The sequence below is a fragment of the Onychostoma macrolepis genome, chromosome 06 (assembly GCF_012432095.1).
Source record: "Onychostoma macrolepis isolate SWU-2019 chromosome 06, ASM1243209v1, whole genome shotgun sequence".
In the NCBI taxonomy this organism is placed as follows: domain Eukaryota; kingdom Metazoa; phylum Chordata; class Actinopteri; order Cypriniformes; family Cyprinidae; genus Onychostoma; species Onychostoma macrolepis.
In genome coordinates this window covers 22505405-22525028 of record NC_081160.1, presented here as the reverse complement: position 1 = coordinate 22525028, position 19624 = coordinate 22505405, and the positions used below count along the sequence as shown (strand labels likewise).

The 19624-nt window shown below is 36.2% G+C and overlaps 2 protein-coding genes across 4 annotated transcripts in view; one reads left to right on the top strand and one right to left on the bottom strand.

Annotated features, from left to right (window-relative positions):
• The window catches only part of gabrb3 (gamma-aminobutyric acid type A receptor subunit beta3), an 86350-nt gene extending 69392 nt beyond the window's left edge, over window positions 1–16958 (bottom strand). Inside the window, exon 1 of one of the 2 annotated variants that reach the window (XM_058779540.1) lies at window positions 16763–16958. In XM_058779540.1, the coding sequence (XP_058635523.1) occupies window positions 16763–16857 (95 nt within the window). In that variant the 5' untranslated portion in view covers window positions 16858–16958. The remainder of the gene's footprint in view (window positions 1–16762) is intronic. The other variant, XM_058779538.1, reaches the window with a different exon arrangement.
• Window positions 1–19624, top strand: part of gabra5 (gamma-aminobutyric acid type A receptor subunit alpha5) — a 39181-nt gene that overhangs the window by 13405 nt on the left and 6152 nt on the right. For both annotated transcript variants that reach the window (XM_058779543.1, XM_058779544.1), the window contains 3 exons: window positions 1141–1223; window positions 15283–15426; window positions 18099–18251. In XM_058779543.1, the coding sequence (XP_058635526.1) occupies window positions 1141–1223; window positions 15283–15426; window positions 18099–18251 (380 nt within the window). The remainder of the gene's footprint in view (window positions 1–1140; window positions 1224–15282; window positions 15427–18098; window positions 18252–19624) is intronic.

Here is a 19624-nt window from a genome sequence, read left to right as displayed (position 1 = left end):
CTAGTGAGAATTTTTTTTAAAATGTATTTGAAATACATTTATTTCATGCCAAGTATATTACAAATATATTTACATATTTCCGTTTTGTGATTAATAAAAATACCCTGCAATTGTAACTGGTATACTTAAAGTCTGGTAAGTTGGAACAACTCATTTTGTACTTAATGCACTTTAATTGTGTGGAAGTAGTGCTGAAGTCCAATTAAAGACATACTGAAGTATATTTGATTGTGCTAAAGTGCAACTATTGCAAGTATATTGCAGGTAAACTTTAAATATCTTGCATTTAAAGACTGATATTATACAGAGATCATACAATCCTTATTAGTAGTGATATTAAGACACATTTTAGGCATAACATTAAGCAATGTGCATTGTGCAATAAAGAAATACTCCAAATAAAGTAGAATTATAATTTTATATGAACACGTCTTTAAATTGTCAATAAAAACTTATTTGAAGTATACTTAGTAGTAAATGTATTTTAAATAAATTATAGCATAGGTTTATTTATTTATTTTTTCTGCTAGGGGTTGAAGGCACAATATAATTTATTTATTTTTTGCTTGTAGTCCTCAAATATTCCAATAGGTGGCGATGTCAGTTCAAAATGGATCTTTGAAATCCTATTGTATGCAGCTTGAGCGTTTAAGAATGCATTGCATTGGAATCAAACATGAGTGAAAACTGAATATTGAATAGGAAATGGTGTTTTTATGCATGTGTTTGTAATGCTGTGAGTGTGTGTGTGTGTGTGTGTGTGTGTGTTCTTGCTTATAAGCAAAGCCAGAATTAGCAGTGCTTTACTTCACCGATTTGGCAGCATTCCTACATCTGGCACACGAGGGCACCCTTGTTCTATAAATACATCTAAGAGCACTCAACACTTTAGCTCAGTCTTCCTATTAATATACACAAGTTATTGAAAATCCTCTTAATGTAACTATAGGCTTGAATAAGACATTGAACACTGATTGAATTAATTACAATCAGTTACTCACTGTTCCAGTGATGATTGTCGCTAAGCTGATGATGACTGAAGACATGTTTATATTAAAACTGATCTTTAAAACATACTCAGATGTGCTGATCTAGATTTAATCATATTTTCATTTTCATTTTCATTTTGTCTCTCTGCAGATTGACCATATCAGCGGAGTGTCCCATGCAGTTGGAGGATTTCCCTATGGATACTCATGCCTGCCCACTCAAATTTGGCAGCTGTAAGTCCATAATGTTTTATTCTGAATGAAGAACAATTCATTTGCCACTGCCCAAAAAACCCATTGTACATGTTTTATTGCCATTTATGAAAAGATTTTAAAATAGCAGATTCCAAGAAATCTTAAAATAATCCCTCTGATGAAATAATCACTACTCAAAATGCAAGATTATATCCATCTTATTCAGTAAATGCATATGAATAGTATCTCTCATTTAGATGAACAAGATGCAAGTAGAAAATTGTAGAATCTACCCCACTTTCCAAATTCTTGAATATATATATATATATATATATATATATAGTGTGTGTGCATACACATATGCACACACACACACACACACACACACACACATTGCCTTAGCACAGCATGTATTCACTTATGAAACTTTAAAGAGATAGGAATAGGTGCAACATTGTGTATATTTTATAGGAAATTCCCTCCGCAGGAGATGATGGGAAATTCATCTTTCTTATATTATGTACCAAGCACCTCTTTGCCTTCATCTTCATTTCTCTCTTCATTTGTTCTCAATAAATTTTTGTGTACATTTTACCAAAATATTCAGTAAATTTATGCTAACTTGGCCTACTTTAGTCAGCTCGATGGACTGGTGTTTAAGGTATATCTGAACACATACTGAGGTATATCTGAGTCCAGTTTAGTCTGATTATCACATGGCATCCTGTCCAAGAGCAGGATTAAGATTATCACCTGGTGCTAGCAGAAAGAAGGGTGACTTGAGGACTGGATTAGGAAGGTGTCCTTCCATCCCTCCTGCACTCACGTACGCACTGCCCACACACACACAAAAAAAAGGCTTTTTGGTGCTAAGAAGCCAGGAATGACCTGAGATGGGCTCAGCTTTCTTTGATGTTCAGGGCATTACAGGATAGGGCTGTACATGGAGAGCCTTTGGGTTGGGATACAGCAGAAACCATGACAGACAGCGCTTAGGAGGGGTGCCACTGATGTTTCATGATTGTGTGTATCTAAATATTTGATTGTATATTTGTAGCTGCCTAGTAAAATCCCTCATGACCTGAAGTTCATTCAGTAGTTGCATAAAACCACGCATTGTGCTTACGCTCTCCATGGGTACATCAAGATTTAATAAATAAATAAATAATCTGCCAGCATAAGGTGATGTTTAATCTAATCTGGCCCGTGACCTAAAATGAGTCTGATGCAGTGCTTTTGGGAATCTCATAGGCTTCGCAATGTGATTGGATGGAATGTTAAATTAGAACATCAACGTAGTTAGATGTACAGTATAAAATCTAATCACTCTAAAAGTAAAATTGTACTTGCCTACCTGGTTTGACCCGAATCCAAATTGATGTATGCAGACAATTCTTGAAACTAATATTAAACCAGCCACGCTGCATCAATTTAAGATACTCCGCTGTCTAAAAAAACATTTTGCACATTAAAAAAAAACTCTCTTCTTCTGGTATACTGAAAATATTTTAATAACAATAATAACAAGGCTTCATTTTTTCCCCCACCAATTCTTGTTTTGTTTATGTCTACTTTATGGGCAATAGCATAACCAACAACATTTACTTGGTTTCATTTATTTTCCATTGATCTGTTCATATATTATCTCTTTTGTTATAGAAGCAAGAACTACTTAACCCACTATGAATATTTAATGAAGATTGAGCATGATTTTCACAAATGAACAGTTGGGTGTTAATAAACATGTACTATCCTTCACAGAAATGATTGGATTCTATTATTTAGCTACTTTGTTTAATTAGTAATTTCTCAGCATTTCTTGCTGTTTTTAATTTTACATTCTACTGAAGATTTAAAACACCCTCTGAGCTATCTCAGATGTCTCAAATGGTATTAATTATTCATTGTCAGGTGGTAATTGAAAAATTTGCCTTCATTAGGACTCAACGTACTTACAAACTTAGAGTCCACAGACTTGTTTAATGCCATTTCCTCTGTGTGAGTTACTCTATATAAAGGCAGCAGAGAATTAGTGATTTAACTTGTAAATCGCACAACAAATGTGTTTACTTGAAGTATTGTGCTCTGTTATGTAAAGGGTTATATAAATTCTGTCTGCACTTAGCAGCTTTTGTTTGGCTGGTTGGATAACAGTGACAGACGCCTGGTTTTAACCATTATCTCAACTAAAATGCCTTAGAAAGGCAACGGCGTTCATGTAAACGACAAAAGTTGTGAAGCTGATGTGTGCGTTATGTTAATGCAGAGCCTTTTGTTAAGGAATATTCTGCTCTTCAAAGAGATAGACAAACATTCTCATAGTTAATCTCAACAGACACAATGTATATCTTCGGCTAAGCACATTGAGAGAATCAGGTACAAAGACATTAATTTCACGATAAATGTAAAGTCAACTGGTCATTATCACAGAATAGTCCCTGATTGTGAAGCTTAGGGTATCGTATCACCCTGTGAGGGTTTATTTTGAGGTAAAGAGAGGCTGACTGTTACAGTACATTATCCCACTTATTGCATGGCTGGACATGAAATATTGATTTTGAGTTTAAAATATTTTATTATGTGAGAAGAGAGAGAGACTGTGGACTGTCTAGGAGCACTGATCTCTATACAGTGCTGCTTGAAAGTTTGTGAACCCCTCGCAGAATCCGTGAAAATGTGAGTAATTTTAACATCATACAACATGCATGTTATTTTTTTATTTAGTACTGTCCTGAGTAAGATATTTTACATAAAAGATGTTTAAATTTAGTCCACAAGACAAAAAAAAATAAATTAATTAAATGATTAAAATAACCCCATTCAAAAGTTTGGGAACCCTTGGTTCTTAATAATGTGTGAAGTTACCTGGATGATCTATAATTGTTTTTTGTTTTGTGATGGTTGTTCATGAGTCCCTTGTTTGTTCTGAACAGTTAAACTGAGCACTGTTCTTCAGAAAAATCCTGCAGATTCTTCAGTTTTCCAGCATCTTTTGCATATTTTGAACCCTTTCCAGCAGTGACTGTATGATTTTGAGATCCATCTTTTCACACTGAGGACAGTTGAGGGACTCAAACACAACTATTAAAAAAGGTTCAAACATTCACTGATGCTTTAGGCTAGGGCTGAGTATCGATTCAGATGTCCCGATTCGATTCGATTTCGATTCGCAAGCTCTCGATTCGATTCTCCTTTTTTTTTTAATTTTTTTTTCATATTTCTAAAAAATGAACAGTAAACGCAGTTTACAAATGGTGAATTAATAAAAAGAAATTAAGACCCACAGGCCTGTATTTTAAACCTATTCTTTTTTTGTATAGGGTCCTTTCTTAAACAATAATAGAGCCCTATAAAATGTTCTTAATTCTGGTAATCAGATGAAGGCATAAAACATTAATTTAATTTATCCTAATCAAATGAAAATTAAACCCTTTTATTTTTTGGCAAACAAAGTGCTGCACAACAGAGGTTTACTGTTAAAATTAAAAAGAAAACAAATGGGATTATTCCTTTAAAAATAAAGATTTATTAATGTTTATTAGTAGTAGTAGCATTGAGTCTTAAGACTGCTCTTAACGTTAAACTAAACTTTTATTTTGACAGGTTGCCGTGAGGAACTTGCAGCTGCTGTGTATCATCAAAGACTATAGAATACCAGAGACTTTGGTATCATGTGATATGACGGTAGCTTTCTCAAATTAAACTGTAAAATGCTAATGAAATGACTCTCAGAGCAGCAGTGTTAATATCATCATATAGTGAGACGGCAGAAGATGATTATTATGTGTGTAGTAAACAAAAGAGTGGGTCGCGCCATCCGCCATTCATTCATTCATTGCGGAAATCATGGCGCCTTATGCGTGATATCAAATGCTTTCACAGATTTATAGTATTACTATAGCATTTCACCTGAGCATTACAAGTCACGCGTATGGCTTTGTTCTTGGTTCTCATCAACAGAATCTCCACCATGATAAGCACTGAATGAATGACAGGCTTTCTGTTGTAACATCATGGTAAATAAGGGTGACATCTAGTGGAGAAGACTAAAGATAAGAATCGCATTAATCAGATCTTGTTTTAAATGTGTGCTGAAATAAATTCGGGAAAAGATTGATTCGCGGCTTTTGAGAATCGATATCGAATTGACGTCATTAAAAAAAACGATTAATCGAAAAATCTTTTTTTTTTTTTTGCCCAGCCCTACTTTAGGCTGCAACAAACAATTATTTTGATAATCGATTAATCTAGCGATTATTATAACAATTAATCAACTAATCATCAATTATTTCACAGATTTATTAGTAGACTTTGATTGTTCAGCTTTTGCAATTAGTTAAAATATTAAGTTATATATATGTAAGGGATAATCAACGGCTAGCTGTGCATTAAACGATTTGAATGCACGATGTGGAGGCGAAGAACCTGGTTGCCTCCACGAAGTGCATTTGAATCGTTTAATGCACAGCTAGCCGTTGATTATCCCGTTTATGCCATGGTCATTTGCCAGCATTCACATATTAAAGATGTTAATAATATTCGTGCTGCAATATTTGACTGGAACGATAAAAATGAAAAGTTATTTTCGTCTGTATTACCATTCAACTGTAACTATATGTTACTATGGTTACCAATGTTTATAGGAAGCGCATTAATATAGAACGTGATTAAACTGACCTGGAACTACCTGTGCAGTTCAACGAATTTAATTATAAAACGGTTAGTTCCATTCCTCGATTCTGATTGGTCGGCAGCTGTGTTTTATTCACGATACAGCACGGCTATGACCGCTTCACCAAACCATTCTGTGTATCACTGAGCAACACCCTTAGCAACATAAACAATCAATAGCATCAAAACTATTTAATGTATTATGCATTTCGGCAGAATTAACTGTCTGTTATTTATTTAATGAAGCATGAGTGACCCCTGCTGGCGTTATGTTGCATCTTACATCTTTAATTTTGAGAACCCGCCCTTCTAAATAAACGCTTCTCACGCGGAGATGTGTTGATGTGTGTTCGGCGTGCGTTTGAGTGAAAGACTGCAGTTTCCGAAGTGAGGAGGGAATATTACTGAATTTATTAGTTTTCTGTTTCAGGTATGATTCTGTGTGTCCATCAGTTTACACTGTAATGATGCTTGCAAATTCGCGCTGTGCCGCGAATCGGTCTGTTTTAAAATTAAAAGACGGAAAACAGAAGTTTTTTCAAGCTGAGAGATAAGCAGATGTTCGTTATGTGTGTGAGAAAATATCATATATGGTGTTTAAAAAAATAAATGACGGCGGATGATAAGAGCTCTGTTTTTATTTAAGCTCCATTAGAGGAGAGGCAGGTTCGGAACATTCTGTTGCTGTTTACTGTTGCTGTCAGGAACTATTTTTTAACGAAAGGACAGCATTTAACGAACTTGCTTCAAAAAAGTAACATTTCAATACATACATTTTTGGGTTTTAATATTTTTTATTGTGTGGTAACCGTTTTATAAAAGCAATAAGGTACTTGAGGCCTTGCTGTATCGTGAATAAATCACGGCTGAAGGGCGTTGCTTACGCAACACCTGCCAGCCAATCAGAATCGAGTATTCAGACAGACCATGGCATAATCTAACATAAAGGTCACTTCAGCTTTAGAAAAGAATATTATGTAATTAAGTTGGCTTGAAAAAGCCAACTTACTGATCTACTATATAAACTTATTATTATTCTTCTGAGCCAAAATTTATATTGTATCTCCTCCTAGAGCCTTCAAGCTAGAACCACCAAACTCGGCCCAGACCTTCAGACTAGTCTGACTCGGGTTGCTATATCTCTTCAGACTGATCCGACTTACGGTTTTCCTAAAAATGAGGATTAAAACTGCGAAAAATCCCATAGACTTACATTGACGGAATGTTCAAATGAGCCAAGACCTTGCAAGCTCCAACTGACAAACATTCAAATGTAAACACACTGAAGCCCATTAGACTCAATCAAGCTTCCCTTCTATGTACTATTTCTAACCCATTCAAACTCATACAAGCGTCTCATTTAGAAGGCTGTGTCCTCCGGAGGTCGAATCCTCTGGAGGTTGCATCCTCTGTAGGATGCATAACGTATACGAAGTGTCCTCAACCTAGAATTAAACGAGACGGCCTTCGTAGGACGGGCGGGAAAAAAAAAACAGGACGTATCACGTTGATTTGCCAACACATTTAGAGCATTGTTGCACTCTCACACTACTTAAATTAAGGAAAAATGTTTCTAAATTTGGAAAGTAATTAAAAAAAAAAAGCTTGTTTTATTTCGCTCAATGTTTGAGGAGCTGCAACGTTCGTACAACAGACAGCTGTTAGAGAAAAAAAGGAGGAGGATATTAAGAACAAAGTTTAAACTATATCAACCTCAAAGTTTTTCTTGGAGGCAATTTAAGTTAAGTTGAAAACACCACATCTGCGCTTGTGTGTACATCTGCCGGCACCGGCATTTTTCAAATTAACGACAGTTGTTTATTGACGCAAAGAATTGTGGGTTATCTGTAGCAGCGAAGGATACACCTGATGCATCCTCCGAATTGCCGTGAAAGAAGGTCGCATTCGAAGGTCGCATTCGGAGTGTCCTACTTGCTTTTCTGAAATGAGACAGCCTCGATGACGTATGCACCCTTCGAATGAGACCTCCGGAGGACGCAGCCTTCTAAATGAGACACAGCTTAAATCATGCTATGTACTATTCTAACCCATTCAAACTCATATAAGCTTCCACTCTATCTAATACTATTTCTAATCTATCTAATCATGCTAGCAACATGCTAGTAACATGCTAATCATGCTTGAAACAATGCTAACATCATGCTAGTAACTTGCTAATCATGCTAACAACATGCTAGTAACTTGCTAATCATGCTTGCAACATGCTAGTAACATGCTAAACATGCTAGAATCATGCTAGCAACATGCGAATCATGCTTGAAACATGCTAACATAATGATAGTAACTTGATAATCATGCTAGCAACATGCTAGTAACATGTTAATCATGCTAGCAACACAGTAGTAACTTGCTAATCATGCTAACAACATGGTAGTAACTTGCTAATCATGCTAGAATCATGTTAGTAACTTGCTAATTATGCTAGAATAATGCTAGTAACATGCTAATCATGTTAAAGACATGATGGTAACTTTGCTAATCATGCTAGTAACATGCTAGCAACATGCAAGTAACTTGCTAATCATGCTAACAACCTGCTAGTAACATGCTAATCATGCTATCAACGTACTAACAACTTGCTAATCATGCTAGCAACACGCTAGTAACTTGCTAATCATGCTAACAACACGCTAGTAACTTGCTAATCATGCTAGCATCATGCTAATCATGCTAGAATCATGCTAAGAACATGCTAATCATGTTAGAGACATGCTGGTAACTTGCTAATAATGCTAACAACAAGCTAGTAACACCTTAGCAACCACCCCGAGTACCATAGCAACCGCATAGCAACACCCTAGCAACCGCCCCGGGTACCTTAGCAACCGCATAGCAACACTCTAGCAACCACCCCGGGTACCTTAGCAACCACATAGCAACACCCTAGCAACCACCCCAAGTACCCTAGCAACTGCATAGGAACACCTTAGCAACAACCCTGGGTACCCTAGCAACCACATAGCGACACCCTAACAACCACCCAGAGTACCCTAGCAACCGCCTAGCAACACCCTAGCAACCACCCCGGTTACCCTAGCAACTGCCTAGCAACACCCTAGCAACCACCCCGGTTACCTTAGCAACTGCATAGCAACACCTTAACATCCACCCCAAGTACCCTAGCAACCGCATAGCAACTCCTTAGCAACCACCCTGGGTACCTTAGCAACCGCATAGCAACACCTTAACAACCACCCCAAGTACCCTAGCAACCGCATAACAACACCCTAACAACTACCACAGGTACCTCAGCGATCTGTTCTTCTGATAGACTGTATTGCCTTTGAAACATTCAAACTTTAATCTTTAAAACTATTTTACTTATTTCAAACTACTTCAAACTTAAAACCTTCAAACCTAAAGCTTTTAAGACTTTTACAAACTTTCTGGCTAGGCTTTTTCAAGCCAACTTAAAGTTTGTATCCAAACTTTACTATCTAGTTACAATTATTATACAATTAATTGGTAACACTTTACAATAAGGTTAATTAGTTAACATTAGTAAACATGAACTAAGAATGAACAATACTTCTACAGCATTTATTAATCTTAGTTAATGTTAATTTCAGCATTTACTAATGCATTTATAAAAATCACAAGTTGTGTTTTTTAACATTGGTAAATGCACTGTGAACTAACATGAACAAACAATGAACAACTATATTTTTATTAACCTACATTAACAAAGATTAATACATAAATGTAATAAATGCATTGTTCATTGATGTTAATTAATACATTAACTAATGTTAACAAATGATACCTTATTGTAAAGTGTTACCAATTCATGTATTTGGCACAAAATGAGATGACAGACAGAGACACTCTCTCACCATTTAATTAGCTACATGAAAAAGTAACTGAATGACACATCTTGCTCATTCTGCTTAACATCTCCTTTTGTAAGTCATATAGATAAGAAACAAAATAAAGGTAAGTGATAAGATGCTTTGGATAAACTATTTTATTCACAACATAATGTCTCCAAAACAGTCCTTGGCTAGATCAAGCTTTGATCTCTGGAAACCAAACTGTCACTTTGATTATTTTTTCCCCACTAATAAACCAATTTAACATTAGCTAGCTCCACACTGGAGAGATGCTTTATAATAGAAAATCAAGTTGTAATTCTAACTGAAAGCGACACTGACTTTTCATGTTTAATACCGTAAAGCTGCTTGAATCAAGGCTATCTATTGCATACAGTAAGTTACTAAGTTATATAAATAAACATGATGTGACCAGACTTTACTGGAGTACTGAACTGCAGAGCTCATGCAAACATCCACATCGTTGTAATCAGATGCATTTTTAACTGCTGCTTTCACACTGCTGTCAGTTTTTGTCGTGTTTACTGTGTGTGTCTTCCCTTGAATTGCATCCAGGAGAGCTGAATTACAGTCTTGCGCTACAGCGCCACACTGGTCAAGCCGCAGTATTGCAGGCTCTTACATTAGGTCATATGAGATCAAACGACTACTCGTCAACAAAAATATTTGTTGACAATTTTTTATTGTCGACATTGTCGATAATGTCGACTAATCGTTGCATCCCTACTGATGCTCCAGAAGGAAACACGATGCATTAAGAGCCGGTGGGGTGAAAACTTTTGAACAGGATGAAGATGTCCAAATTTTTCTTATTTTATAGAAATATTATTTTTTTCCATTTAGTACTGCACTTCGGAAGCAACAGAAGATACTTGCATGTTTCCCGGGAAAACAAATTGTACTTAATTTACCTTGATCTTCAAATTCAAAAAGTTAATGCATCGTGTTTCCTTCTGGAGCATCAGTGAATGTTTGAACCTTTTTTAATAGTTGTGTTTGAGTCCCTCAACTGTCCTCAGTGTGAAAAGATGGATCTCAAAATCATACAGTCACTGCTGGAAAGGGTTCAAATATGCAAAAGATGCTGGAAAACTGAAGAATCTGCAGGACATGGAGGATTTTTTCTGAAGAACAGTGCTCAGTTTAACTGTTCAGAACAAACAAGGGACTCATGAACAACCATCACAAAACAAAAAACAATCGTAGATCATCCAGGTAACTACACACATTATTAAGAACCAAGGGTTCTCAAACTTTTGAATGGGGTTATTTTTATCATTTCAGCTATTTCTTTTTTTTTTTTTGGTCTTGTGGACTAAATGTAAACATTTTATGTAAAATAGCTTACTCAGGACAGTACTAAATAAAAAAATAGCATGCATTTTGTATGATCGCTCTTATTTTGTTAAAATTACTCACATTTTCACAGATTCTGCAGGGGGTTGACAAACTTTCAAGCAGCACTGTATATGACTGTCTGACTGTACATTAACCCAGTTATTACATGGTTTTACAAATTAATAAATTGAGATTAAATATTTTGGTTATCATTGAAATTTATATTAGTTTAGATGTAGAGACTGTTGAGTGAAAAGCTCTGTAGGTAATGAACATTCATTTATACAGCCATTATTCAGCAATATACTGCATAAACAACAACAAAAAATAGTAAGTTGCTATTTTCTGATATTTTTCTCTCTGTCTTTCATTCCATATTCTTCTGTCTGTATGTCTTTATATGTACTTTCTGCCATGTTCATTAAGGTTTATTTGATGATGTTAGTATACCAGTATAGTGTATATTTAGCTCTTCCCGTACTGCAGTACAGCCTTCAGGTTCTCGTGCCAGCAGATTCACCTCAAAAGATTATATAGACCAAAGATTACTGAGGGATGATTCAACCTTGTAAAGGTCCCCAATGGTGAATCATATTTTTGTTCCGATTAATCCAATATATCTCTTCCCAGAGAGTTTTGAGAGAGAAATAAGATAAGGCATAGGTCAGCAATGGAGGATATACCGTATGAGGTAGGTCTACAAAACAATGTGTTGAGATACAGGTATAGGCCTATTTAAAGGATTGGCAGTAGACAGACACTAAACAAATATGCATACTCATTTAAAATGTCTAAACATACACACAAAACAGCATTTCAACAACCAAGCCTTACAATCACAAACATATCCTGCAGCTTTAAGAATACTGTCTGTGTTTGCTTCTCAACCTGCTGATCTAATGGCTAGAGATGTCACTAGCTGATGTATATAGAGTATTAGGGTCACCTTAGGGCAGCCAAGCCTCATAATCTCAGTGTAAAGAAAGACAGGCTTTATAGAGACAGGTTGAAAGGTGTGGGTGTTTGTAGAAAAGGATGGAGTGTTATTTATTTGTTTGTATAAATGGACTTTATATTACTTATATGCTGCCATATTTCTTCTAGCTTGTTTATTAGTAAATGTTTGAGAGCGAGATTCTTTTATTTATTTATTTATTTGTTTGTTTGTTTCCAGATGGAACTTTTAAAAAATAATATCATTTGCTGTTTTTTTTATGGAATTGCCTATGTCAGTGCTTCAAGCTAATATTTTGCTGTATTTTTGATCTTTTCTGAATATTCGACATTTTATATTAACAACAAAACACGATCATTATTATAATGTAATTTTATTTAAATAATTTACTCATGTAATTTTTGCAGATTGTCACATTTTGGGAATGAATTGTTGAAGTGCTACTTAAGTGCTTTAACTTACTTCACATTGTCATTGATTTGAAATGCTGAAAGGCATTCAATATTGCATTAAAAGCAAGAGTGGATTGTAAATGAGATGCATAAACAAAATGAAAACTCTGACATTAAATTATTGATTTATACCTGGAATAAAATAAGCTGTAAAAAAAACTAACATTCCTAACCACAAATAAGCACACACATGCTGGTTTCACAATATTAATGAGGGCATCTCATCAAGTGAGGGCCACTTTGTAGGTGTTTGATGTTTCACTCTATTTGTGAGGACATTTCCCAAAATTTGCTCCTCTTGAGTATAGCTAAACTTGTATATGCACGCACACATTCTGTCAAGTCAATCCACACTGAACGATTTCATTTTACTGGAAAGTGTTTCAGTCGTGTGTGAGTAACAAGGTTATTCTACAGGTTATTCTCTCATTGGGCTGTGGTGACCCTGTCATAATGAGAGCTACATTTGTTTCGCTCAAGTCCCAAACCTTGACCTATGAGAAATATTTTGCCCTCTCTAAGCTAGACCTTGTCACTTCCTTTGGTTTATCAAAAGCTGTTTCCTTAGTGTCTACAGACTACAGTATGTCAAAAAAAAAGTAAGAATAACATCTCCCACAGTGCTCTGGGTATACTATAAACACACAAAACCTATATTTTCTGTACTTTTATAATTCTACCATGATTTCTATCATCACTACCACTACATAAAACTTCAGTCACCTCCTTAATTCAATCCATAGTAGGCTTGACAAAGTTTATAGCTTTTCATTTGAACTTAAATGAGTTCAGAGCTTATTTGGATCAACTGATGTCCACTAAATTCAATCCAATTAGATCCACTTACAGTCACCATATATAATTAGCTGCAACACTGTCTTCACACTCATTAGTTTATTTAGTTGTAGGCACCTGAGCTTGCACTGAGCTTCAAACACTATCCTTAGGAGAACTGATATCTAACCCTTAAAAAAGAGTTTCAGGTTTTGTTTGGGTTTCTCAAAAAGTCTGAAATGTCACACACAGTCAGTAAAGGTTCATGCCATAAATCCACAATAATGATGACAGCATTATTGTGCTCTGTTCTTGTGCGTAAGAAAGGGAGATAACACAGAATACAAACATGATATCAGCTTAGAGATCCTTGACTTTTCAATGCTAAATGAATAAATGAATAAATACACGGGGCATTATTCATGGAACACACAGTATTTTTGTGTAAACTGTATTTAAACCCATTGGTGTGTAAATCAACCTATTGATTTGAATGCACAAAATGTATAAATATTAAAGAATTCTGTGCATGTTTCATGAATAAAACCCACTGTTTATAGAACTGTAAACATACAGTTCATTTGTCCCAAAAGTGTTGCATAACAAAGTGTTGTATAAAATGCTGTAGCTAAAAATAGAAAATTATAGGACTTGCCAGCATTTTGAACTAACTACCTATGCTCTCTGTCCCAGCACTCAGTATTAGCTTTACGATCTCATTTGGCTGGTGCCCTATAGAGTCTTAACAGGTAATGTGTGGGCTTGTCCTCAAGTGGACTGTCCATTCTGAGACGTGTCTATGAGAATGGCCTAGAAGCTGCTTGCCTATGATGCCTTACATAATACATTATATTATTACAGTATTTCAACATGCAAAAGCCTTTTCTGCAACCATCCAAGGAAATCTGGCACAGTTTTTCGGTAAAAGCATATCTGTAGGGGTACACAACCCCCAGATGAGAGCTTTCACCATAACTGAACTGTGTTTCAGTGCTTCCTTAAAATGGATTTAATGATTCAGAGGAGCATCTGGTTATGGGTATGTTAGTTATGAAGATTTGTAGCAATATCAATAGCCAGTTTGATTTTCCTAGTCAGGGGGAAGAGTAGAGGAGTGGGGGTGGTGAGACTGACAATTTGTGAAGTGAAAATTAGTTTGCAGGAATTTTGCTGGGGGTATCTAAGGGTACGTGCGTCTGTGTGTGTAGATTGTTGGCAGAATAATCCCTCAGTCTAGATGGTCGAAGTCAATCTTAATTGTGATGGAGACAGCCGGCATAAGAGTGGCAGGATTAATGTTTTGCTTCAAGATTGAATGTCACAATGGTGGGAGGGGGTGAAAGGGAAAAAATGGTGTGTTAAGAAACTCTCTGTAAAGCTGCAGCTATTTTATGTGAAACTAGCATCTACTGAAAATTTTGTTTCACACTGTGTTAATTATGAGTTTATTACAGTATGTAAATGAAAATACATAAATATACAATAAAAAATAATCATAGTAAATTATAAAATAAAACGTAAATTGAAAAAAGGTTAATTTGTGGATCAGTGTATTAAGAGGATTGGCCGGGTTTTTATTTATTTATTTTTTAGATCTCTTGCTTTTTTTGCAGGACAGCTATACAAAGGTTATGCTTTTTTACGTGCAAAGACATGTCATTTTATTGAACTGTTCCTCTAGTTGTCTTCGACCAAGGTGCAGGTGTCTATGAAAATCTCTTTTTTAACCTTTATGGTCTGATCCTATTTTTCAAAACAGGTGCTCTTGGCAGAGTCAGAAAAACATGCTCCCTGTTGATAGAGGAAGCTGATATTTCCTCATGATTGACAGGTGTAGACACTGTACCTCCTAAATCGGAGAAATGAAAGTTCGCAATGCAATCAATCAACTGACAATGACCGTACAATCAAGAGTGGGTAACACTTATGCAACCTTATTCAAAGACGGGACTAAACAGAGTACATTTAATTTGAACTAATCTTCCAGGTAGTCGCAGTATCTGGTTAATAACCGTTATCATTGCATAATAAGTGTAAACAACTGTGTGTTTTTCCAGATGCCTACCCTATCTCAGAAGTGGTGTATAAGTGGACTAAAGGCCCTGGCATGTCTGTGGTGGTGGCAGAGGAAGGGTCACGTCTTAACCAATACCATCTGATCGGCCACACTGTCGGTACGGAAGATATCAGCACAAGCAGAGGTAAAAATGTTTTGTAGTAACGCAATGCCCATTCTTGCTAATATATCATATATTTTCTTTCACAGTTCATCTCGCCTTCTAACCTGTTACATCTACTGCATTATTTCCAGGAACAGGATGTGTTGCATCACACCATTTCAGTTTCATTTTCCTACACTGTGTGACGTCGTCTCTCTTAAATAAAGTGATAGTCCTTCTGTGATTATAGCTTTTTCAAATCAAGCTGGATGGCAAATGAGTGATGAGGATTTCAGTACACCTCCCACTCACGGCCAGCTGTCTCTAGGACCAGCGAGAGTATAGGAAGAGATGAAGATGAGAGAGAGAGAGAGAGCGATAGAGGGGAGAAAACAACACTTATCCTGAGCCATTGGGTCTGGAGGGTTAATCCTTGTGCTTCCCCGTCAGTTGTGCTTTTACCATGTGACGTCGGTCAGCCCAGCCACCATTGGCTCAAGCCGGCAAGAGACAGAAGGGGGCCTAGGCGGCATCTGTCTAATTCGGTTATGTAAAGATGACTGGTAATACACTCATATCATTTCTGCCTCTAGCTTTGTAATCATGTGTGGGGGGTGGGGTTGGGGGCTTCCCCTTGTTCCGCCTTTATGGATGTACATATATGGATAACCGTGCTGAGCTGGCATACACTCATATTCAATAAGACATTATCATGCTCCGATCATGAGCTAGGCAGATACTATCAACTACGCCGACCACGTCATGTTTTAAACCCTGCTGAGCCATCTTTCTTTCTCACTGCCATTGATTTAGACATCAAAGTTTGCCAGCTGTCATCAGGTGGCCAGAAACACTTTTAGAAACTAGCTCTGAGGCCACGGCGTTCCTTTCTGGCAGGACTTTATAACCTGTCTTCCCCCGTCTTCCGATTTTTGGCCTGGCTGACTTGCAGGACAAAGGTCAGCTGGTCATTACTGCTGCTAATCTGAGGTGCAAACCTCTTTACAAAGTTAAAAATAGATCCACCAGGACTTCATCTCATGAGCGCAGGGTCATTAGCTCAAACCCAGTGGAGAAGAAAGAAAGAAAGAAAGAAAGGGAGGGAAAAAAACCTTCTAGAGTCTGCCAAACAGAGGGTAAAATTATCTCCAGTGGAAATGTCAACATTCAATCACTTGGCCTGCACTGTAAAGACATCCAGATAACCTGTCACCTTTTATTAATAAGAACTCCCATCCAGAAAATAGCACCTACCCTTCCCAACTGTTTCAAATTGATTTAGAAGCTGAACCCCTCAGGTGCTCATCTGTTCTTGTCGACATTCATCGCGGTGTTATTTTTCTTTGAGTGTAAAAAAAACAAAAAACAAACCACTCACCAGTTGACCAGCATGGCAGCATTGTTCTCTGCTATGAATGGGAGTTCTCCATAAACACTCCAAAAGCTTAGAAGTAAAATCCACCACAGTCGCATGTTTGTAGCTCTCAGAAGAGTCCTACCCCGCAGGGCACATCCAAGGTGGAATATATGAAATGGGGCACTGCCAGTTGTGCTTTCTTCCCGGTCATTGAAACAAAGGGGCGAGCCAGACGAAGGGGATGCGACGAGCCCCTCATGACGAGAACATCTTTGCCCCCAGGGCCCTCACGACGTTCAAACTTTTCCTTGACTTCCAAGGCTCAACAGCTTGTCGTCCTCTTCATCTGATCCACTTGATCTGTACCCTGTGATCTCGACTAGATTTGTCTGTTTTTACCCCCTTTTTTGTTCCCTCGCTTTCTCTCTGCAAGCCGTGAAAGAGTATATCCTAAACACGGATGGCCTGGCCTGACAGAATGGATGGAACTATTGAAAGAGCGAGAGACAGAAGAGTTTGTGTGTGTGTGTGTGTGTGAGTGTGAGAGAGAGAGAGAGAGAGAGAGAGAGAAGCCTGCAGGATGCAGATTGTGACAAGGGATTAGTGGGACACAAAAATCCGATTTTGCCAGGAGAAAGCAGCAGTCATCAGTGGATTTTCTATAGTTTATCAGACTGTGTGGCTCAAAAGGATTTTTTTTTAAAAGCTTCAAATTCAATCTTCGCTTGGTTAACAGGATATATAATGTTTTTTTTTCACTCTGTATTCTTTTTTCTATTCCAGTTAATGATTTACCTCACCATGTTCCAGTGCATAGCGTGACAGCTCTTAAACACACCATAAATGTCACTTTTGTTTAGATGATTCAGTCTGTTCCATTCTGATGATTTCTGCCATTTTTATACCTCTAAAGTCATTTATGCTGTACTCTTTCATTAAAAGAAAATCAAATCATCTTTGTGGTCAGACATGACAGTAACTGTCCACTATTTGGTGCTAACGAGACCACAAACTAGAAAGTAAAAGTGTTTCCCTTTACTCTGAAAGAATACTGACAGTACTGTTGGAAAATTCCATAATTCCATCACTTCCCATTTGTTTTGATTTGTCTTATATTATTATGTCTCTGTCTTCCCTGGACTTGTTTCTCACCACCTCTCTCTCTCTCTCTCTCTTTTTCTCATTTTCTCTTTAAACCTCTCAGCTGGTTTGCACTTATCCCCCCAAGAGTTTAATCACACTCTATCCCTCCCTCTCTTAGTCCCTTTGTTTCTTCTCTTACTTATTTTTCCATCACTGTTTTCTATTCTCATCCTTTCTCATTTCATTTTTCTTCTGTTTCGTTGTTCCCCTGCAGGTCAATACACAGTCATGATGGCCCATTTCTACCTGAAGAGGAAGATCGGTTACTTTGTGATTCAGACCTACATGCCCTGCTTCATGACTGTCATTCTGTCTCAAGTCTCATTCTGGCTCAACCGTGAATCTGTCCCTGCCAGGACGGTCTTTGGTTAGTGCTTCCTATTTTTCCCCTGGTATTCGAGTTTTACACACACACACACACACACACACACACACACACACACACACACACACACACAGCTGTTCTACAAAATAGTATACAAATAGTATAGAAAGCAATATACAAAATACAAATAGTTCTACATGAAAGGGTCACCTCCTCATGAATGCTTCCATTAACTTTTCCCCCCTTTTTTTTTGTTTTAATTTTGGTAACCTTATTACTTCAATGATTCTGTCTACTACATATTTTATTTCAAAAACTATTTTCAATCAATTGAGTTTGAGTCTTTTAGGCCCTTTTATCAACTGCTGCACTGTAAAAAGTGATAAGTTGACTTAACTTAATCACTGTAAAAAGTGATAAGTTGACTTAACTTATAAAAAATTGAGGAAACCCGTTGCCTTACAATTTTAAGTAAATGATAATTAAAAAATAAGTTAAGTGAATTGTCAAGTTCACTTAACTTTTTATTATTATTATTTACTTGATAATTTTAATTAACTTATTAATTAACTTAATTAAAATGTTCATGATTTGCATGAAAAGTTATAAGAAATTGCTAATGCTAAAAGCTTTTTCCAGTTATTACAGAATTCCTAAACTAAATTTAGTAATTCAATTTATTTATATAATTGTATGATATTTATTATTACTTTGAATTAGTTTTTTTAATATATATTTTTAATTTTCATTTTGATTTGATTTTTTCATTTATTTATTTATTTTAATGGTTCTTTTTGAATTTTGTTTCAGTTTCAGTTTTCGTAATTTTAGTGTTACAACTTTATTTCAGTTAGTTGGCAAGGGAACATTTCTAAAACATTTCAGCTTTATTAAAATGACCAAAACTACAGATGCACGATATTATCAGACTGTTATCAGAATCGGCTGATAAAGGCTTAAAATGCAAACATCGGCATTTGCCTGATATGAAAAATATGATATGGTGAAATGTTAAGGTTACCACTGCATCTTGTTTGAAAAGAAAAAAAGGCAGTGATTAATTTTTTCAATAGTTATTATAAAAGCTTTCAATGTACTCTCATTTTAAAAATAACTTTGTTTATTTAGTTCTAACAAGTAAGTTTTTGCTCAAAACTAACAAAAAATAATATAAATAAAATATATCGGCATCGACTATAGGCCAAATTAAGATGAAAAATATCAGCATATCGGATATCGGCAAAAATCCAATATTGTGTATCCCTGCCAAAAAAAGATTTAAATAGTTTTAGTTTGGATTTACAACACTGTTTAGCATGGTTTCATTAGCCCCTAGTGGTTGATGCCAGAACTACATCATGCTAATGGTAATAGCATTGTCCAGTTATTACAGATTAATTTGACCAAAAAAAGGC